The sequence below is a fragment of the Muscardinus avellanarius genome (assembly GCF_963383645.1).
Source record: "Muscardinus avellanarius genome assembly, chromosome: 5".
In the NCBI taxonomy this organism is placed as follows: domain Eukaryota; kingdom Metazoa; phylum Chordata; class Mammalia; order Rodentia; family Gliridae; genus Muscardinus; species Muscardinus avellanarius.
Genome location: NC_137790.1, coordinates 69,709,036 through 69,732,929, shown reverse-complemented (window position 1 = coordinate 69,732,929; position 23,894 = coordinate 69,709,036). Strand labels below are relative to the sequence as shown.

The 23,894-nt window shown below is 35.7% G+C and overlaps 1 protein-coding gene across 3 annotated transcripts in view; it reads left to right on the top strand.

Annotated features, from left to right (window-relative positions):
* The window catches only part of GSK3B (glycogen synthase kinase 3 beta), a gene marked incomplete at both ends in the record, with an annotated part of 212,604 nt that overhangs the window by 147,663 nt on the left and 41,047 nt on the right, over window positions 1-23,894 (top strand). For all 3 annotated transcript variants that reach the window (XM_080696857.1, XM_080696856.1, XM_080696855.1), the window contains one exon: window positions 13,722-13,817. In XM_080696857.1, the coding sequence (XP_080552983.1) occupies window positions 13,722-13,817 (96 nt within the window). The remainder of the gene's footprint in view (window positions 1-13,721; window positions 13,818-23,894) is intronic.

Here is a 23,894-nt window from a genome sequence, read left to right as displayed (position 1 = left end):
AGTGTAAAATAAGGTATAATAGATTTGTAAAATTTAAATGTGAAAAGAGAATTGTCAGAGTGCTAGCACAGTGCTTTTACATGCTATGAGCTCAATAAATATTTCTTTGTTTTCTCCTTTCTCTGATGTACTTTTGAAAAGAGAACTACATTTCTGTTTCCACTTGAGTCATTTCATGGGAGTATAGTCAGCTCGCTCGCCTCATATTTGATCACACCTAGGTCAGAAAGGAAGTGTTCATGGGCAGCTGCAATGAACATCTTTTGGTCTTCTTCTTTTTTTTTTTTTTTTTTTTTTTTTTTTTTTTTTTTTTTTTTTTGGTGGTACTGGGGTTCCTGGAAGCCCTTCTACCTCCGGTCTACTACGCTCCCAGACCTATTTTATATTCTTGAAACAGGGTCTCTTACGCCAGCGCGGCTGGCTTCGAATCTGCGCGATCCTCCTGTCTCCGCCTCCCAAGCGCGGGGATTACAAGCGCGCGCCACCACGCCCGACGTTGGTCTTCATTTTAATGTGGTTTATTGTGTCATAAGTTCTCCCTTTTAAATTTTACTTTTTCCATATGTTTGTACCACTTATACCCCCATCTTTAGCAGTCTTCCTCATCTCCTGTGTTGCCTATTAAAAACACCCAGCCATCTTGCTTCTATGTAGCAGGCGTACTACCTAAGCTGTCTTCTAGACTCTAGCTCTCCTATAAGTGCTATATCTAATATCCACCACTTGGTGGAGAGCTCCTACTGGTTCTTCCTTATTGACTTTTCTCAAATATTTTTCTTCTGCAAGTCTATTCCTTTATGCCTAATAATAGCCCAAACATTTTTTCACAACTTCTGAAATTATTAGCTGGGTTGTTTGCCTTCCAACCAAATCCCATGACCAGATTTTTTTTTTTTCCAAGGAAGGGGGGTAACAAGGGATTAAATGCAAGGACATTCTACCTTCAAGCTATACCCCCAGCTCTTTTTTTATTTTTTATTTTGAAATGGGGTCTCACTAAGTTGCTGAGACTATCCTTGAAATTGCCACTAAGCCCCACTCCCATAACCAGACCTCTGTGTGTGTGTGTGTGGGGGGGTACTGGGGATTGAACCCAAAGGAATTCTACCTCTGACTGTGCCCCTGCTCAATTTTATTTTTTATTTTGAAATAAGGTCTTGCTAAATTGCTAAGGGCCTTGCTGAATTCATGAGGCTGGTCTCCAACCTGCAACACTCTTGTCTCATCTTCCCAAGTACTGAGATTACAAAAATGCCCCATGCCCAACCTAACCAGACGTTTTGATGCCACCTCCTAAAATTCATTTGCCCCTGAAGAAATTTAAATTTGGTCCCAGCTCTGTCTCTAAGAACTTTTCACTTCTGAAAAGATGCTTCTTCTGGGCTTCAGTTTTTCTTATGTCTGAAAATAGGTGGACCAGATCAGGAGTCAACAAACTTAAGGGTCAGGGCCAAATACAGTCTGAAGCCTGTTTTCTTTTTTCTTTTTTTTTTTACCTTACATTTTATTTTATTTTATTTTATTGGTGCACTGTATTCATACATCATAGTGGGATACAAACTTTTGTAGACATACATGCATACATCGCCCAGTCAGCACCCCCCTGATCCCCACCCCATTCTCTTCCCCATCCCTCCCTCCCATGCTTGGCTTAGTGGTTGACATCTAGTATTATAGCAATTTATACAAAATTAAAAATGATAATCTCACATAACAGTTTCATTTGTCTGATACCAAGCTTTTGATGACTTAAAGATAACATTTCAATGTTTCTTTTTACTTTCTTTCTTACCAGAGAATTTTTTTTTCTATTTTTTTAGTGAAGCCTGTTTTCATAAATAAACTTGTTTATGTTTTTCTTTGTGCCAGAAGAGCAGTATTCTGTAGTGAAAGAATATGGCTCAATAGCATAAATAATTTATTCCGTGTTCCTTTCAAGAAAGTTCTCCAACCTCCAGAAGATCTCCCATCTTGTTTTTATTTTGTAAAATTTTGTGGTTTTCTGTAACCACTTATCATTTAGTATAGGAATTATACTTTAAAATTTTTTCCATGTCAGTTAGGTGTGGTGGTGCACGCCTGTAATCCCAGTACTTGGGAGGCTGAGACAAGTAGGATCACAGGTTCCCTACTAACCTCAGCAACTCAGTGAGACCCTGTTTCCAAGGAAAAAATAAAATCAGGCTGGGTGTGTAGTTCAGAGGTAGAATACCTCTGGGTTTAATCCCCAGTACCAAAAAAAAAAAAAAAAAAAGTTCGATGTTTAATTTTAACTGGTTTATCTTAATAAAAATAGTCTTTTTTAATGTTTGTCATAATATTCTTCATTTTTTCATGTTTAGGAGCCTTTTGTGGTGTGTGTGTGTGTGTGTGTGTGTGTGATGTGATACATCTCTGTTATCCAGAATAGGAAGAACTTGGTCTTAAATTTTAAAAATAATTTTAAAAAAGAATAGGGAAATGATTATTCTAGCTGAATGTTTAGCAAGAAAAGTTGAACATAAATTGGAATGTCTGTTTCCCCATCTGACAACCCTAGTGAGTCAAGGTCATGTGGCTTTTTTTTTTTTTTTTTTTTTTTTTTTTTGGTGGTGGTACTAAGGGGTGGAACCCAAAGGCTTTCTACCTCTGGGCTATACTCCCAGACCTATTTTATATTTTATTTGGAAACAGGGTCTCACTAAGTTGCTGAGAGCCTCACTAAGTACCTGAGGCTGGTTTCAAACCTGTGTGATCCTCCTGTCTCAGCCTCCTAAGCGCTGGGATTACAAGCGTGCGCCACCATGCCTGGCCTTCATGTTGCTTTTAACAGCTGAATTAGATTTTCATTTTGGGCTGGCAAACTTCATTTGTTAATTGCTTTTTAAAGAAATCTATAGTGAATATAACAAGAACAGTTATATTTACAAGTTAATGATTAAAGCTTCTTAAAAGCCACAGATTCATATTTCAAAGTAAAGTACATAGCTTGTTAAATTCTAACCACAGATTATAAATATAATTAAGAAGTTTTTTATATCACTTCTGTTCATGTAAGGAGGTTATGTCCATTTGTGATAAAAGATTTTCCACATGCATGCACTGCTATATATTGAAGGAGTCTAGTTATGTAAAAATGATTAACCCAAAAAAAGTCATAAATATTGAACTTTCTCATTAATGATATATATGCTGATGTATACTGACATCAGCAACTTATTTTGAGTTGGTAAATGAATAGAGAAATGGAAACGTGTTGAGCCAAATATTGTGTAACATTTCTAGAGTTTGGTTAGTGGTTTGTGGGTGGGTTTCACTATAAAGTTTTTGCAGCTTTTTCACTCTTTTTTTTTTTTTTTTTTTTCAGTACTGGGGATGGATCCCAGGGACATTCTATCTCCAAGCTACACCTCCAGCCCAATTTTTTAGGCTTTTATTTTTGAAACAGGATCTCACTGAGTTGCAAAGGGCCTCCCTAAGTAGTGAGGCTTTCTGTAAACTGTGGTTCTCCTATCTCGGCCTCCTGAATAAGCTTTTCACTTTTAATGTAAAGTTGGATATAATGTTTAGATTTAGTGTCAGACACTGTGGTACATGCCTCTAATTCTGTGGAGGTTGCCTCTATTTCGGAGGTTGAGGCAAAAAGATCACAGGTTTAAGGCCAGCCTCAGCAATTTAGTGAGTCTCTGTTTTAAAATAAAAGGGCTGGAAATGTAATTCAGAGGTAGAAAGCCCCTGGGTTCAATTCCCAGTATCCCCCCCCCCAAAAAAAAAAAAGTTAAAGTCTAACTGGCTGTGAGATAGTGAATTCAGGGAGAAAGAATTAACACATAGAGTGTGTCTTGCCTTTATACTAAATAAATCAGTAAATTTATAAGTTTATATATTAAGCAAACTTGTGTATATGTATGTATATGTATCTCAGCTGGTTTATTTATTTCATGAATTTACTTTTCAAGAAACATTAGAAACAAGAATTATAGTATTTCCTTCATGGAGCATCTTGATTTTTTTTATTACATACTGTAATCCTTGAATTCTGTCATGTAGCTCTTATATGAGTTAGCTAAATGTCTGAGTTCAAGTATTCTCTATCCATACACTAAAAGGATACATTTTTGTTTTGAGCCAGACGATCCACTTTATTTTTTTAACTTTTATTGGTGCATTATAGTCATACATCTTAATGGGATAAAAGATGGTGGTGACATACATACACAAAAGATACATTTATAATGTACATAATATAAATCTTATTTCATTTGGCAATTCTTACCAGCTCATAGTGAATTAGGACTGTGTCTTATATTAACAAAGTCCTAAATACATAATGGATACTGAAAAAATATACACTGATTTGAGAGTGGGAATTTCTTAAGTGTCATTTTGTTTATTATGAAATATGTCATATAAAACTGTATAAAATATACTGGGTTTAAAGCACAGTAAAATGAGTATCTGTTGTATAACTGCCACTCATCTGAAATTAGTTACTTTTGTCCCTGATCTCAGTCTCAGACCCTTGTCTCACATCCTCGCTACTAAACAAGATTAGATAATCTTGTTATCTAATGTGTACTTGATTTTTGTCTGTGTGATGAATAATCTCATGGTTTAGATTTTTAAATTTTTATATGTAAATGAAAAATAATTCATCATTGCCTGGTTTTGAGCTTTATATGTGATGTACTATATGTACTCATCATTAAAACTCACCACTCTGTGGAGCTCTGGTTTATTAATTCTTACTGCTAATTATTATATGGCTATGCCACAGTTTATATTAATTTTGTTGATTTTTGCTTTTAGTTTTTTGTATTTTATTATTTTGAATAATCTTGTTTTGAATGTGTAAGAACTAGTCTTAGAATATATACCTTGAAATGAAATCAGTAGTCATTAAAGGTATGCATTTGTAAATACTCATTTACTCTTAGCCTTTCTTTTATTCTTATCTACAATCAGAAGAATCCAAAGGAGTTGAATATCGGGGACAGAATTATTGATAAGCTCACTGGCACTCATCCATTCTTCTCTCCTTTCCCTCTCCCTCATTATGTGTTACACACATACACACATCTCAGAAGTTTACTATAGCATCTAAGTGCTTGCATTATACCTCAAAATAAAAACCAATACTTCTTTTTAGTCTTCATATTCTAAGCATAGTTTCTGACTTACAAATGTTTGTTATCTCTAGCTAGCAAGACCAGCGATTTCCTGATAAAAGATACTATTCTTCTCTGTTAAACTACAATTATACTACAAGAGGAATGGGAGGGTGTTTCTAGTAACCCAAGACTGAGTTTTTCCCCAGATTAATGTTAGAAATAAGAATAAATTTTATAATTTAGTTCATTTTTATCTCATATTTTTGTTTTCTTTCCAAGAATATCAGAAGATTGCTCAGAAATTATAAACAATTAAAGGTCAGTTTATAGTTAACTAGACTTTTATTTATATTAATTAGTAATACTATAGCTCTATAGCTTAGACTATCCCTTCCATCTATTTTAAACACATAGAACACATAGAACACATAGAACACATAGAACAAACTATGTGTTCTAATATATGAGTACTCTCTGAATATTCCGATTATAAGTATTATTGGCAAGCCTAAAGTATATAGTCTGGTCATTTTGGGTATGTTTATATCCATAATATCAAAATAATGAATATATGCATAATCCCCAGTGGTTTTCTGATACCTATGTATAATTATAATTTCCCCTTCATCCCTTTACAGAAAGAATGGATCTTTTTGTCACAATACACAAATATTTCTAGAATTCCATATGATTAAGATTATATATTAGGTATTTGTTTTAGTCTGGCTTATTTTGCTCAGCATAGTTATTTTCAGATTCATCCATTTTCTTTTGTCTTTTTTTATGCAATGTAATAATACATCTTAATGAGATATAAGATGGTAACGGCATACATGCTCACTCATTCAGCTCTTCTCCAATTCCCACCCCATTCCTTCCCCTCTCCCTCTTCCCATGCTCTGTGTAGATATTGCCTTTAATCTGTTTGTGAATGTATACCATCTCCTTCAGTTATATCACCTTCTTTACTCATCTAAAGTTTCTTCTTTTAGAGTCCCTCTTATGACCCATTTTCTCCTTAGTTTCTGCATATTAGGGAAAGCATCTGATTTTTTTTTTTACTTTTTGTGACTTAATATCACTTAGCATAATGTTCTCCATTTCTATCCATTTCCCTGAAAATGACATAATTTTGTTCTTTTTATGGCTGAGTAAAATTTCATGGTGTACATATCCCATAGTTTTGTAATCCATTCATCTGTTGATGATCATCTTGGCTAGTTCCATAGTTAGCAGTTGTGAGTTATGTGGCTATATACATGGATGTGTTAGTCTGATAGTTTTATTTCCATTCTTTTAGTAGCCCAGAAGTGATATTGCTGGGTCATATGGTAGATTCATTCACATTCTTCTGAGAATCCTTTATACTGTTTTTCAAAGTGGTTGCACTAATTTACAATCACACTAACGATGTATTAAGAGTTCCCACTGATGAAACCAAAGGAATCAATAATTTTTTCAAAGAAGTAATGTCAGAAAATTTTCCAAACATAGAAAAAGAGATTGACATACAGATACGATAAACATATGGAACCCCTAGTAGACAAGATCAGAGAAAAGATTCACCAGCCACATAATAATCAAACTGACTAACATAGAGGCCAAGGAGAGAATCTTAAAGGCGATGAAAGCAGAACACCAAGTGACATTCAGAGGTAAGCCAGTTAGAATCACTTTACACTTTCCAAACCACATTATGCCAGGAGAGCCTGGAGCGACATATTCCAAACTCTGAACGAAAACAGCTTGCAGCCAAGAATATCCTACCCAGCAAAAATATCTCTCAAATTTGATGGGGAAATAAAAACCTCCCACAACAAACAGAAGTTGAAAGAATGTATGCCTTCCAAACCAGCACTAGAGAAAATACTCAGAGATTAATTACGAAGAAGAATAAATAAATAAATGCCAGAACCAGAGCAACAATAATTTCCATCAAACAAACCACTAAGCAAAGAAGAATAAACACTACCTCAAACAGAAATTAAAATTCAAAGTGTTAGGAATTAAAAATCATCTCTCAATAATAACGCTCAATATAAATGGCCTCAACTCCCCCAATAAAAAGACATAAGGTAGCAAAATGGATTAAAAATCAGAATCTATATGTTACCTATAAGAAACCTTACATGTAAGGATACTCAGGAACTAAAGGTGAAGCGCTAGAGAAGGCAGTCCATGCCAATGGAACTTTTTTTGTTTTTATTACAGAGTAGTAGTTCATTATATGGATAGACCACCATTTTTCATTTCCCTGTTGAGTGACATTTACATTGTCCCAAGATTTTAACAGATAGAAAAAAGATACTCTGCATGTGTGTACAAAGCTCTTTTTTGTTTTATTTTTAATGATAAATGCATTTTATTATTTACTTATATGTTTAAGTTCTCACACTAAGTTTTACAAACGATGAACCCTAACAAATAATTGCTTCCACAGAAATATACCCACACAATTTCAGATAATATAAACATGTGGTTGAACTAGCATTAATATACATCACCATTTTTATCAATTATATAATAAAACAACTTATCAAGAATCCAGATAGTAAGTTAAACTGCTGAAAAGATATATAAAATATTAGGTATACACTTTATTAATAGAAACCTACTTTTTTTTTTTTAAAGAGGTTAGGAAGAGAAGGAAAAGAGAAATCACATTTTTTAAAAACAAAGAAATGATAAGTTGGTAAACAGCCATAAAGTATGGAAAAATTACAAGAATTTCGGGAAGTTTAAGAATTGTTCTAGCTGAGCCAGGTATGGTGGTGCACACATGTAATCCCAGTACTTGGGAGGCTGAGACAGGAGGGTTGCACAGGTTTGAAGCAGCCTCAGCTACTTAATGAGGCTCTCAGCAACTTAGACCCTGTTTCTATATAAAATAGATCTGGGAGTGTACCCTGGAGGTAGAAAGTCTCTGGGTTCCATCCTCAGTACTACAAAAAGGAAGGAAGGTAGGTGGGTAGGTTGGTTGGTTGTTTGGAAGGTTGGTTGGTTCTAGCTAAAATAACAAAATGTTTAAAACATTTTTTTGGTGTGTGTGTGGTACTGGGGATGGCACCCAGAGGCTTTTTACCTCTGGGCTGTACTCCCAGATTTATTTTATATTTTATTTGGAAACAAGGTCTCATTAAGTTGCCAAGAACCTCACTAAGCTGCTGGGACTGGGTTTGAACCTGCGATCCTCCTGTCTCAGCCTTCCAAGTACTGGGATTACAAGTGTGTGCCACCACACCCGGCTTAAAAAATATTCTCTAAAGAACATTTTCTACACGTTCTGCATGAGACAAATGCAACATTTTACTAAAAATATTTAATAGCCCCCTCTCATTCTTCTTTCATGCCCTCCCTGTTAAGTTGTACCTCAGAGTGCAAACAAAATTAACTAGAAAGCTTACATTTTCTGGGAACATTAAAAACATATACCTCTATACTAACATAGATTTTTTAAATGTACATCTCTCATAACAGCACAAAATAAGACATATACATAGAAAGACATTAAATAATCACCATAAGACTTGGTAAAATTTAGAAAAACAAAAACAACCAACAGTTAAGCAAACCTGATGTATCCTAGTATGAATGTGTGAGATGTAAACATAAAGTAAGCAGGCATATAACCATATAGTCTTATCATATTTGAAAAATCACATAAGATCTAGAGTGTTCATAGTTCCTGTAATTTTGATTCTGTATGACACTAAAAATATAAAATATTTTGGAACCTAATCTTTCTAAATTTCTTATATATTAACATTCTGGCACAAACATAGTTTTTTGTTTTGGTCAGGCTGTGGATCGAGCCCAGAGGCATTCTGGCTCGAAGCTACACCCCCAGCCCTATTTTGTTTTTTTTTATTTGGAAACAGTCTTGTTAAATTTCTGAGAGCTTCAAAGCTGAGGTGGGCTTTGAACCTGTGATCCTCCTGTCTCAGCCTCCTAAGTCGTGGGATTACAGGTGTGTGCCACCATGCGCAGCTGGAAATAAATGTAATGATATAACTCAATATCACATAATTTTAGGAAAAGTCTGTTGGTACAAACGATAAGCACACTTTATTTTTATACACTTTTATTGTGCACTGTAGTCGTACATCATAATGTAGTTCAGAGTGATAGTGACATATGCACACATTTTGGTGACCTTCCCTTCTCCTCCCTCCCCACCCATAAACATAATAGTAAGATTGGCATTGGTATTCTCACATTCACATGACATCAATGGAAGTGTTTCCTTTAGCAATTCTCCCCCCACCCCTCCAGACCACTTCCCTTGCTCTACTGGATTTCTCCTCCATTATTTAAAGTCCTTTATATATCCTGATTACTCTCCAGCTTCCACATATAAGAGAAAACATATGACCTTTTACTTTCTGAGACTGGCTAATTTCACTTAACATAGTGTTCTTCAGGTCCATCCGTTTTCCTGCAAATGACATAATTTTGTTCTTTATTGCTGAGTAAAATTCCATTCTATGTATATCTCATAATTTTGTAATCCCTTCATTTGTCGACGAAACCTAAATTGGTTGCATAATTTGGCTGTTGTATATTGTATTACTATAAGCATGGATGTGCTGTATCACTATAATACTTTAGTTTCAGTCCCTTTGGAAATATACCCAGGAGTGGTATATTGGATCACATGGTAGATCCATTTTCAGTTTTCTGAGAATTCACCACACTTATCTCTATAGCGGCTTCACTAATTTGCAGTCCCACCAACAAGATAAGCACATTTAAAATACTGAACTGCAAGAATCTTTTGCCAGGTGTCCAATTTGATTAATCATAACTCAAACATAGACATTGAAATTCTATCAAGCACATGGCCTGGTATAACTGCTATCCAATAAATGCATCTCTGGAAGCTTAATTAGACTTATTCACAAGCTACTACCATGTTGGCTAATGTATACAACATATTAAAATTCTGTCTCAAGTTACGTTTCTGAGGCAATAGCATCAGATACTTCAGTTTTATTGAATGCAAGTTGTTTCTGTGATAATTGGAGTGAAGCACAGTACAGTTAAGAATGATACGTCTCCAAATAAATCAATTGCTTAAGTTTAAACTCTCCACACTGCTTTTTTCTTTTAAGTGCATTACATATTTATATTTCATTCCATTTTTAATTACTGCTAGGGCAACAAGCACCAGAGCTCTTTCAGGACCTGCAATACAGTGAACAACTGTACAACTACCAGGTCACTTTGGTTGGTGTGTAATAAAGAATCTCATGTTCTTGAATGTGATTTCCACAGGAGCAGGGCAGTTTATTCAAGCCATATTAATTTAGTTAAAAAGCACTCAGTAGAGTTATGAAAGAATTTAAATAATTGAATACAGAAATTATGCAAAGTTATTGAAGTCTACTTCAATATACTCCACTTGAAATGCTCAGTGCTTTGAATATGAAGTTGGAAGTAATGGGAAGTGAAATGAGTCTTCTAACAAGAAGCAGCAGTTCTTCCATATAGTAATACTGAAGCAACAGAAGAGAAATGCACCAGGGTTTACCCTGTCCAGGTCAGAACTTGTGCGCAACGTTCTGTGGGTTTCAATTCAACACTTGTGTCCAGGTTAACCACTCTTACAGAGCTTCATAGTGGAATAGGAATGAACTTATACTGTTCACTTGTCTGCCTAGAGGTGGTGCCATTCCTGGCAGTAATCTCCACAACCTTTCAGAAACTCCATAAATAAGTGACCAAGAACACCATAGAACTGCCTTCTCTGTAAAGACATTCTTATTCTTGATAGGTTCAGTTTTCAGAGAAAAGTTCCAAACTTGGCAGCTTTCCTCTTGGCTATCAGGAGTAGATATTTGTACAAGTCTTTGTATGAACATATCCTTGGTAAATACCTAGGAGTGGGAATGATGAGTCATACAATGTAAATGTGAATGTACATAATATATATATATATAAAAACTTTGTGAAAAACTTCCAGTCTGTTTGTAAGATGCTGTAGATTGTACATTTTCACTAGCAGTAATGAGAGTCATTTGTTCTGCACCCTTGCCAAAACATGGTAGGCACGGTCTTTTTTAATTTTAGCCTTATTGGATATGTGGTGATGTCTTGTGATTTTCTTTTCTTTTCTTTTTTTTTTTTTGCAGTACAGGGATGGAACCCAAGGGCATTCTACTCCCCCAGCCGAGATACACCCCCAACCCTAATTTTCAGTCCATTTATTTGTTTGTTTATTTATTTATTTATTTATTTATTTGGTGGTACTGGGGTTCCTGGAAACCCTTCTACCTCCGGGCTACACTCCCAAACCTTTTTTATATTTTTGTTTGGAAACGGTCTCTAGCTTCAAACCTGCACGATCCTCCTGTCTCCACCTCCCAAGTGCGGTTACAAGCGTGAGCCACCACTCCTGGCTCTAGTCCTTTTATTTTTGAAACAGGGTCTCACTGAGTTGCGAAGGGCCGCGCTAAGTAGCTGAGGCTTTCCATGAACCACAGTCCTCTGGTTTCTTCCTCCCAAATGCTGGGATTACACGCATGTGCCCATGTGGTATTTGTCTTTCAGGACTTGAGTTATTAATATAATATCCTCCAGTTCCATCCATGTTGCTGCATGGACAAAATTTTGTTATTTTTATAGCTGAATGATAATTCAACATTTGAATGTATGTGTATCATATTTTCTTTATCCCTTTATCTGTCATGGGCATTTGGGTTGATTCCATATCTTGGCTATTATGAATAGAACCTGAATAAATATGTGAGCGAGAATATCTCTTCAGTATTTTCTGAATTATAGTAGTTCTTTTTATATTCTTAGATACTGTGCAGAATGTTTTACAAATGTTTTTCTCAGTCCATGACTTGCATTTTCATTTTCTTAAGAGTATCTTTTGAAAAACAAGCTATTCAAAGTTATAGTGAAATTTTGAAAGCTTTAATGGAGTTTGGAAAATTAGAATAAAAAAATTATAGAAATTCTCCTTATCCAAATGGTTATAGAATTATCTTTGATTATTCACTGGTTGCCACTACAAATTATATATTTATTGTATTTTTCGCCTTATGTGCCGCTGTCCTTGAATTATAAATGCTGTCATATTTTATTTTAGCAAACTTGTTTTATTCTAGTTCTTAGGGTTATAAAGATGAGTAATATGTGGCATATCTCTTCATAATGCTCATTTTTACATTTAATGCTTCTTCCCAATACCTGTTTCACAAAGCCAGGTCCATATAATTTACTTTTTCTAATATGTAGTACATTTCTAGAGACAATGAAGTACTCATTACAAAGTTGCTTTCTACTGTAGTTATATGGTTTTGTTGTTGTTGTTATTGTTACTTTTTGGTGTTTTCTTTTTTATTTCTTTGGATGGTTACTTGTTTTGTGTGTATGTGTATATGTGTATATGTGATACTGAGAATTGAACCCAGGGGCACTCTGCCTCTGAGTTATAACCCCCATTTTTGTTTGGAAATGGGGTCTTGCTAAGTTGTTGAGAGCTGCATTCAAACCTGCGAATCTTCTGTCTCAGCCTCCCTCCATACTGGGAGTATAGGCATATACCTCCATACTTGGCTGTATGTTCTTAATATAAAATATATTAATTCATCGTAGCAGAGAATCTTGTTAGTTGTATTTTTCACAGTTGATGGAATAGTTCTTTGCACACAGTAAAAACACACACTGATTATTCAGTGATTGGATGGAATTGATGATGACAGACCTTGGGTAAGGGTCTCCTAATTAACATACTGTTAATATAATTTTTGGCTGTTTCTTACCAAGTGAATAAAATATACTCTCATTTCAGATATGATCATTGCAAATGGATCAATATTTTGACTTGATTTTTTTTAAGTTTGATTGATTTACAGTTTGTTTCTGTGGTACTGAGCTGTGCCTCTTTTTTTTTAACTATTTGAAATTGACCCACATACTGTGTGGCATACTACAACAGTGAGAGGCTTGCTTGAGTATTACATTTTTAAAAAGTATTAAATTGGTCTGAGTGTGTAGCCCAGAGGTAGAAGGGCTTCCAAGAACCCCAGTACCACCAAAAACAAATAAATAAACAAACAAACAAACCATCAAGACCAATACTCAGATCCATTGGGAAAGAAGACCAGAGGGTTACTTGAATATTTTGTAGTAATCTTTTCTTTTAACCCATATTTAACATTTTTGTGATCATAGACCTCTGTCTAAGGTTATTGATGGAATCTGTGATCAGTTGTAAACTGAAAGGTTTTCCAAAGTCTATTTTAGTCACTGAGTTGCTTACTGATCTTTAGAATTTCTTTTTTCACTGAAACCAATGCATTAACATATAAAGACTATATTTGTAAGCATATGAGAAAGCCAGGTGTGGTGGCGCACACTTGTAATCCCAGCATTTGGAAGGCTGAGATCGGAGGATCACAGTTTACGGATAGCCTCAGCTACTTAGTGAGGCCCTCTGCAACTCAGTGAGACCCTGTTTCAAATAAAGAATAAAAAATTAGGGCAGGGGGTGTAGCTCAAAGGTCAAATGCCTCTGGTCAGATGTCTCTGGGTTCCATCCCCAGACACACCAAAAATATATATATATAAATATATATTTATATGAGAAAAGATGTTAGTGATTTTTTTTTTTTAATCTAGGTCCTGGGAACACCAACGAGGGAACAAATTAGAGAAATGAACCCAAACTACACAGAATTCAAATTCCCTCAAATTAAGGCACATCCTTGGACAAAGGTAAGTCAAAATTGTTTTTTAAGAAGTTAATTAAAGCAATAGTTAACTAAATAGTTAACTAACTTGGGTTTCTTACTGTTCACAAGTTAAATTATTTTGAGACAAGATACCTGAACACAGGTACATAATATTTTTTCATGTTAAAATAGTTGAGTAGTTATATTTTAGTGTTTCATTGACTGCATACAGTTTTGTTCCTGTTGATTTCCTGTAGACAGTTTCCAGCCTGGGCTTTCATTTAAGAGGTAAGGACAGTATAACTGTATCATTAAAATATTGAAGCAGGACCTTATATATAATATTTGACAACCTAAAGTTCACAAGTCAATTTATTTACAGGGAGATTTGTAGTTCAGTATCATATAGGAAATCACAGCATGTATTTTCTTTATTCTTTTCAACTGTTCATGCATAGACCTTATTATAGATGGTCTTGATGGTCTTGTGTGGGGTTTTTTGTTTGTTTACTTTCCTGTTGGTATCTGGGAGTAGGAATAAAAAGCAGATGTAATCTTACTGGGAATATGTGTTGAAAGCAATTTATAGGTTTACAGGATATCACTAGCTGTTGGAAAAGCCTAACTTTAACATTAGATGGAACCAATTCGAAAAAGTACAATTGCTGATTTACCAGAAGACCTTTTTCTTTTCCTTTTGTTACTTAAGTTGATCTTTTTTTTCTTTCTTTTTTTTTTTTTTTTTTTTTTTTTTTTTTGGTACTGGGGTTTCTGGAAGCCCTCTACCTCCAGGCTACACTCCCAGACCTATTTTATATTTTTGAAACAGGGTCTCTTACGCCAGCACGGTTGGCTTCAAACCTGCGCGATCCTCCTGTCTCCGCCTCCCGAGCACGGGGATTACAAGTGTGTGCCACCATGCCCAGCACTTGAAATTATTTTAAGAAATATTTTATTTAAAAATGTTTTCACCAGCCGGGCGTGGTGGCGCACGCTTGTAATCCCCGCGCTTGGGAGGCGGAGACAGGAGGATCGCGCAGGTTCGAAGCCAGCCGCACACGCTGGCTTAGGAGACCCTGTTTCCAAAATGAAAATGTAAAAATAGGTCTGGGAGTGTAGCCCGGAGGTAGAAGGGCTTCCAGGAACCCCAGTACCACCAAAAAAAAAAAAAAATGTTGTCACCTCAGTTTGATTTGTGAGCTTGTGTTAAGAGAAAAAACAAGTAGAATACTTCATAGGACTTGTAGGTAGAGTGAATCTCCATCACACAGATTCAGAAATTGGCCATTGATATCAAGTAAGTTATTCAGAATTACCTAAGTGGCTTGTGACAAAGCCAGAATTCACCTTCTACTTATTCTCACACACACTCAGTGTTGGCTCTTTTAAACATATAGTCACATGCCAAGCAACATTTATTTGTATCTCATTGTATATTTTTTGTGAGTTAGAAACAGTTAACTTTCTAATTTATATTATTTCATGCAGAACTTTCTGCACTTAAAAATATCCATACTACAGTTTGTTTATGCATTAATAACTTTCCTTAGTTGGCTGTAGATCTTTCTCCGGGGGTGAGGATACTAGAGATTGAACCTAAAGGCCCTCTGCTACTGAGCTACATTTCTGGTCCTTTTTATTTTTTATTTTAAAATAGGGTTTAAGTTGCTGACATTGGTCTTGAACTTAGAATCTTCCTTTCTCGGTTCCCTCAAGTACTGGGACTAGATAAAACTGTCTCTCAGTTATGATTCCACTTATTGTCCTTAAAGTTCTTACAATTTCACTACCTCTCTTTAGAAAACCCTCATTACTAATTAGTTTCTATTTGAAATAAAGGCCCCACTAGTATTTTAGAGCCAGGATTACAGACTAAGTATCACTGGCCAAGAGACCAAGATGTTGGTTTTACTTCTTAGATTTATGATGAATACCAAATAGTTGTTGAGAAAGTATTCTTTGATCTTTGTACTTAAGTCTTATTTTGAATCTGAGTCAGACGATATTTAGAGGCTCTTACCTGGCTCTAAATCCAAAGAACCTCAGAAGCCCTATTTTGGATTGAGAGGCTGAGTTGTGGTTTGAATTAACTAGTTGACTATAAGGTGTTTATAACAAATGGTTTATATTAATATGGGGGTGGGGTGGAAATGGGGAAGAGCTAAATGAGTGATGTGTGTATATATGCCCCTACCATCTTTTACTCCATTGACAGTGTACCAATAAAATAAATAAATGAATGGTTTGTATTGCAGTATGATTTCAACCAGGCTAAAGGGAAAGCAGTGCACAGAATTCTGTGGCTTGAATAAATACAGAGGAATATTCCAAAATGCTAACAGATTTGTGTAATAACAGTGTCAATATGTTTTATCTATCCATATTTTAATAATCATATTCCTTTTCTGAAGGAAGAAAGAGAAGAAAAGTTCTTTTACTGTATAGTGTTAAGTATTCATCACATGTTACATTCATTGTAGAAGTGACATAGATATAATGCTGAAATTGAGGTCATGGAATCTTTTTAACGCTCTTTATTTAACAGTTGTTTTGTTGTTGTTTAATCAATACTACCACCACCATTAGTGTGTGTCTTACTCTGCATTTTCTCCCTGGACTATCTCTTTCCATTTGAAATATTGGCTGTAGTGGAATGTGAGGGATGATTTGTTATAATTAAAATGTGGCTAAAAGGAGAGCTGTGGTGAATTTGTATACTTTAAACTTTCTTTTGCCTTCTTGGATGCCTGATGTTCTATAAAACCCTTTTACTTAGACATTCATTTTTGTGTCATGTGTAGAAAAATGACTTCTTGCCGGGCGTGGTGGCGCACGCTTGTAATCCCCGCGCTTGGGAGGCAGAGACAGGAGGATCGCGCAGGTTCGAAGCCAGCCGTGCGCTGGCTTAGGAGACCCTGTTTCCAAAATGAAAACGTAAAAATAGGTCTGGGAGTGTAGCCCCGAGGTAGAAGGGCTTCCAGGAACCCCAGTACCACCAAAAAAAAAAAAAAAAAAAAAAAAGACTTCTTGTCTGTTAAAAATAGTGTGAACCCTTCATTTATATAGTATCCTTTGACATTTGGTTTTTACTTTATGCAAATTATTTAATAAGTAGGATTTGTATTAATTTCTCATTAGTACACATAAATTAGGTGGCGCACAGAAATTCCATAGTTCCACTCTGTCAGCTAGACTCTTATTATCAAAAAGAAAAAACAACACTTAAGCTTCCTAAGGGTAGTTCAGTTCCCTCTTTCCACTCTTCCCATATAATAGTGAACAGCAACTTGACTCAATAACTCTTCTAGAGTCTGGAAAGAGTTTGGAAACAACTATGTTTCCTTTATTGCTGTCTTCTGTTAGAACCCACTTTAGTTCCATTTCCTAAAGCTGTGGGCCTGTGAACCCCCCGTGTTCTTTTATTTATTTATTTATTTATTTATTGGTTTTTATTGGTGCATTGTATTTATACATCATGATGAAGCAAAAAACTTGTGTAGACATAAATGCACACATCACCCAGCCAGCCCCCTCCCAGTCTCCACCCTACTCCCTCCCCATCCCTCCCTCTCATGTTCGGCTTAGTGGTGGACTATGATATGAATTAGTACATTGTGCGCCTTTAAAGAGTTTCCTTCTCCCCTCCTCCCATCTCCACAGTTAGGTTGCCTTATTTGCTCCTCTATAGGATCTCCCTTTTCACCTGGAGTTCCTATGACCTCTTTGACCTTAGCTTTCACATATTAGGGAAAGCATCTAATTTCTTACTTTTTGTGACTGACTAATCTTGCTTAGCATAATGTCCTCAAGATCCATCCATTTCCTTGTAAGTGCTGCAATTGTTTTTTTTTTTTTAATGGCGAAGTAAAAATCCATTGTGTACGTATCCCACAGTTTTGTACGTATCCCACAGTATGTGATATAAAAGTAGATTTAGAATGAATTAGAGTCAGATTCACAGAAAGAAGAGAAGCATTAAATTCTGCATGTAGAATGTGGGGCTGGGAATAACTGACAGGCTTTTGGGTATAAAATGAGCATCTAGTTGAAACACTACTGCTTCTGATGTTTGTGTCTCACTCTTTTGTACAACAGTGATTATCTGTCATATCTTCTAGTTCTTTTGAGAATGCACTTACCATATGCATAAATGAAAGATGATTTTGGTTTTGAATAAATGTGAAAGTTGTACCCTCAGTATAGTTCTCTTATTTGTCCTATTTCTGCCTCTACTTCCCTGCCTTTAGTTTAGGCTATTGTCACATGATAGAATCACACAACAATCTTTTCTCTCCTAACTGACTTCCCTCCTTCTGTTTTACATAATTTTGATTCATTTTCCTCATTGCTTTCAAAGTTAGCTTTTTGCTTTCTTAAGTGTATGTGAAGCTGTGCGTGGTGGCGCACACTTGTAATCCCAACATCTGGGAGGCTGAGACAGGAGGATCGCGGTTTGCCGCCAGCTACTTAGTGAGGCCCTTTGCAACTCAGCGAGACCCTGTTTTAAAATAAAGAATAAAAAGTAGGGCTGGGTGTGTAGCTGGAAGGTAGAATGCCCCTGGGTTCTATCCCCAGTACCACAAAAAAAGATGTATGTGATACTGTTATTCCTCTTTAAAAGTTCTTTTCTGGGTCCTAGTAACCTTAAAGAAAATTTGGCCTAAAATACATATAATAACAAAAATTATCTTACCTCCTGATATTTGCTTGCCAACTGTAGTTATTATTTATGACCCCTTTAATCTCAAAAATATCTGTTTGAATGACAGATTGAGTAACTGTTCATGATCTTTTCTACTTTTCATTTCCAGATAAATAGGAAAGCTTAGTTTTTGTTGCTCCTAATCTTCTTGGAGGTATCTAATTGCTTAAACCTAGTCTCTTTCCAAACTTCTTCTGTCCTTAAATGCATTGTTGTTAGGCAATGAATATAAAAGTTTAGTGTTTGGTTAGTATATATCAAGGATTTCTAGTATTGTTTTATTATAGAACAAAGATGGAGTAGAAGGCTTTGTTTTCCAGCTGCTCTGAGACTTGGAATGGAAGCAGTGGGAATACTGCTTCTCAATGAGTTGGGCAACTGAGGGAGTCCACTGAAATTCAGTACTTGATGGTCAGAGACTCAGAGAGACCCAGAAATCCTGGTGTTTCAAACTGAGGACAAGGAAAAATACATTAAAGAGAAGGTGGTGGTAGCAGCAGCCCCAGGTCACTCAGGGGGAAGTGGTAACGCAAACTGAAGGAGAGAGAAAAACATTAGCAGACAACTTGACACAAGAACATCTGTAGAGTAGAAAGGCAGTCTGAATTTAGCTAGATTAGAGGTTGTACAGGGAGCTGTTGTTTGAAAAGTACTCCGTGTTTCTTGGGATCAGAGAGCTGAGGCAGGGAGCCACCTTGAAGTCATGCTGAAGCTGTGGCTACAGAAACCCTGGAAGTCTTAGGAAATGTTGCCACACTGTCTGACCAGCATCTACTGAGTGGCCTAGGGTGTGCCTAGAAGAACATGATTGAAACAGGCACTGAGAAGATTATACCCAGAAGAATTTAGATCAGAGCTACAGAAGGAAAAGGAGGGCAGTTTTCCTTTCCCTTTGAGTCTGGTGGTTTGGGTGATGAGCAGAATAAGGTCTAGAAACTGAATAGGTTGACATAATTACATTCCAGCACTAGACCTTGGAGGGTCATATTTATGGGTCCTGAAGTGTGTGGGACCACTCTGCAAGTGGAATCCTTGTGAGGCCCCTGAGATCTAATGGCCCTAGGAGCTTGTTGATCTAATCTCTCTGGGGTAGTTTCTACCCAACAAAGTCCCAATCAGAGCTAGACCTCAACTGCTGAAACTTCCCAGTAACAATCAGCCCCTCTCTAGGAGTGTATCTATCTAGTTTATCCAAACAAAACTCCAGTAGACAACAGTACTTTATTCCATCATACCTGTGCCTGATAAAAAGCTCAGCGCCATTTCAATCAGCTTTGCTTCCAGGCCACACCAGCTAGCAGTGAGGCAAACAGTGCTAAAGGAGGAAGGATTTAATAACCGTCAGCTCTTGCTCTAAGGAGAGGACAGAGAAAGAGAAAGAAGGGCATTCTAGCATAAGCAGTGAATATCCATCTTCGTTCACAAACTATTTGATATTCATTGAGAATTTTTTATTCTTACTGTATTTGTTGATTGGTTCATGTATATACATATACATGTAGTTGTTTCTTTTTTCATTATTTTATTATCATTTTGTGTTTTGAGGGTTAGATTTTTTTCTCTTATTACTGTTTTTCCCTTACTTCTCCCCTTAATAACACAGACACACACACCCCGCACATACACTTGCTTCCTCTCCTTTCTCTTTTCTCTCCCCCTTCTTCTCTTTTATCTTTCTCATTTTTTATAGCCTTTATTTGCTACCTCTCTTCTGTTTTCTCTTCAGTTTTTTAATATTTTGAACTTTATTTTATCTACCTACTCTATTTTCTCTCAGTGAATTTTACTATCCTTTAGAAGCTTTTTTTTTTTTTTTTGCAGTACTGGGGATGGAATCTCACAGGAAATGGGGAAATAAATAATAGCAGCAAACAATATACAGAAGAAAAACAAATACCAGGTGTCCACTGACATCTGTAACACTAATAACCCAAAGAAGAGAAAGGGTTGAGTCAGCTATCAACAATAGTAGTAACTACTAATAGTTGTGAACTAGCTATAGCATTAAACACAAGGTAGCAACTAGAACATCCACCATGCTACTAACTACAGTAACATGAATGATGCAGCAGAAATTATATAAACCAACAACTTCTAGTGCCAGGCATGGTGGCACACACTTGTAATCCCAGCATTTGGGAGGCTGAAACAGGAGGATCATGATTCACAGATAGCCTCAGTCAGCTACTTAGTGAGGCCCTTTGCAACTCAGTGATACCCTGTTTTAAAAATAAAAAGACTAAAAAAATAGGGCTGGGTGTGTATTTCTGAGGTAGAATGCCCCTGAGTTTCATCCCCAGTACCACCAAAAAGAAAAGTTTCATTGAAAGTTTCTCTAGTAGCATAGATCATGTAGAAGACAGAATCTTGGACCTGGAAGACAAAATATATTCAAACAATATTAAGGAAAATAGAATAACTATGAGCAATATATAAAAAAAAAACCCTGCAAAAACATTAGGAGACCAAATTTAAGACACACTGTAATCAAGGAGGGATCTGAGGTACAGGATAAAGGAAGGCATAGATAACCTTTTCAGGGAAACACTAATGACAGCCTGCATTTAGAAAATTCAAATACAGGAGGCATTCAGAACCCTAAATAGATAAGATTTTAAAATATCCTCTTTATGACACATAATGCTTAATGTACAAAACAAGAATACAGTGTTAAAGCTTCAAGAGAAAAATGTCAGGTCACATTTAGAGGTAAGCCAGTCAGAATTACTGTGGATTTCTCAACACAAACTCTAAAATCCAGAATGACTTGGAAGAGGAGGTATTTCAAGCCGTAAGAAATAGATAAATAAAATAACTGCTAAGGTTATTATATCCAGCAAAGCTATCCTTTAGAATCAAAGGAGAAATAGAAACCTTCCAAGATAAGCAAAAAGTAAAAGAATTCATGACTACTAAGTTGGCACCACAGAAAATACTTAAACTGGGCATGATGGGCATGTTTGTAATCCCAGAGAGACTGAGACAAGAGGATCACAGGTTAGAGGCCAACCTTAGCAATGTAGTGAGACTGTGTTTCAAAACAACAGAAGAAAAAAAGGGTGGGTATAGAAAATAGAAAAAAGAAAACTTTAAAAATACTACACACAGAAGAAATTACAAGTAAACTTCATAGCTCTCAATTGAACAAATCTCATCAGAGAATAGCTAAGCAAATGAGAAATTGGACTGAATTAAATATTAGAAATTAGCTGGCCAATCTGGGTGTGGTGGTGCACACTTGTAATCCCAGTACTTGGGAGGCTGAGACAGGAGGATCACAGGTTCCCAGCCAATCTCAGCTATTTAGTGAGGCCCTCTGCAACTTAGTGAGACCTGTTTCAAAATAAGGAATTTTTAAAAAAAATAGGGCTGGGGGTGTAGTTCGAGGAAGAATGCCCCTGGGTTCAATCCCCCAGTACCGGGGGAAAAATAAATTAGCTGGCCATGATATTGCACTTCTGTAATCCCAATACTTGGGAAGCTGAGATAGGAAGATTGTAAGCTTGAGGCTGGCCTCAGCAATTTAGCAAGGACCCTGAGCAACTTAGTGGGATCCTGTCTATATATAAAAATAATAAAAGTAGAGCCAAGGTTGTAGCTAAGAATGCCCCTGGAGTTTTGGAATGCCCCTGAATTCTGTCCCCAGTACCACAATCAATCAACTTAAATGACAAGTATTAACAAACATCTTTGTATAATATCACTAAATATGAATGATCTCAACTGTTCAGTGAAAAGACAAGACTAGCCAATGGATTAAAACCAGAACCCAACTATAAGTTGTTGAGACTCAGAGGCAAAACCAGGCTGAAAGTGAAAGGATGGATAATTATATTTCATACAAATGGAATCCAAAAACAAGCAAGAGTAGCTATGCTTATACCTAACAAAGAAGACCAAGCCACAATTAATCACAAGAGACAAAAAGGGTCACTACCTTTTGGTTAAAGAAATGCCCAACAAGAAGTATGAGAGTAAATATTTATGCTCCAAACATCAGTATACCTAATTATACATAACAAATACTACAGAAATTAAAGACCCAGCTAGACCACACAGTACAATAATATTGTGTGACTTCAGCATATATCTTTCAACAATAGGTTATCCAGACATAAACTCAGCAAAGACCCTTCAGAAAAAAATATATTATAAATCAAATGGATTAACAGATGTCTGTCTGCAGCTGAATTCACTTTCTTCTCAACTATTTTTGGAACATTCTCCAAGTATACATACCATATTTTAGTCCACAGAGCAAATCTTAGCAGATACAAAAACAATAACAAAAGATGTAATTACTTGCATCTTATCATAATGGCTTAAAATTAAAAATCAACAAAAAAACTACATAAAGCTATGTAAATATAATGTAGATTGAGATATACACTTTTAAATGATGAATAGGTAATTGAAATCAAGATATAAATTTAAAAATTTATAGAATCAAACAAGAGTGAGGATACAAAATGCCAGAATCCCTGTGACACTATACTGTTCTAAGTTTATAGTTTTGAGAAGCCAAATAAAAACATTAGAAAGACCCCAAATAATTTAATTATTCATCTCAAGGACTTAGAAAAACAAGTACAAACCAATTTTAAAACCATTAGAAGGCATGAAACAATTAAGATCAGAGCCAAAACTAATGAAATAGAGAATATAAGGGTTAGTTGGTTCCTTAAAAAGATAAATAAGATTAGTAAAGCAATAGCCAAAATAACTAAAAGAAAGACAGTGCCAAAATTCATATGATTAGAGATGAAAAAGGAGATATCACCACACACATCACAAAAATCCAAAGGCTCTTTGGGGACTATTTTGAAGACATCCTTCAATAAATAGGAAAATCTAGAAGAAAGATAATGTATTCTAGACACAGGCAACTTGATAAAATTGACCAAGGATATAGAAAACCTAAACAGAACAATAAAAAGCAATGATATAGAAACAGTAATGAAGAGCCTTTCAAGAAAGAAAAGCCCAAGATCAGATGGATTCTCAGCTGAATTCTACTAGACCTTTAAAAATGAACCAATGCCAATGCTTCCCAAATTGATCCATGGAATAGAAAGGGATGAAACACTTAAAAATCATTGTATGAATCTATTGTCACTGTGGTAACCAAACTAGATAAAGACACGTTTAGGAAAGGAAACTACAGACCAGTATCCCTGATGAACAAAATGCAGAATCTTTAATAGAATATTAGCCAAAAAAAATTCTTTTTTATTTTATTTTATTTTTTATTGGTGCACTGTATTCATACATCATAGTGGGATACAAACTTTTGTAGACATACATACACATATCCCAGTTAGCCCCCACCCCATTCTCTCCCCATCCCTCCTTCCCATGCTTGGCTTAGTGGTTGACATCTAGTATTATAGCAATTTATCCAAAATTAAAAATGATAAT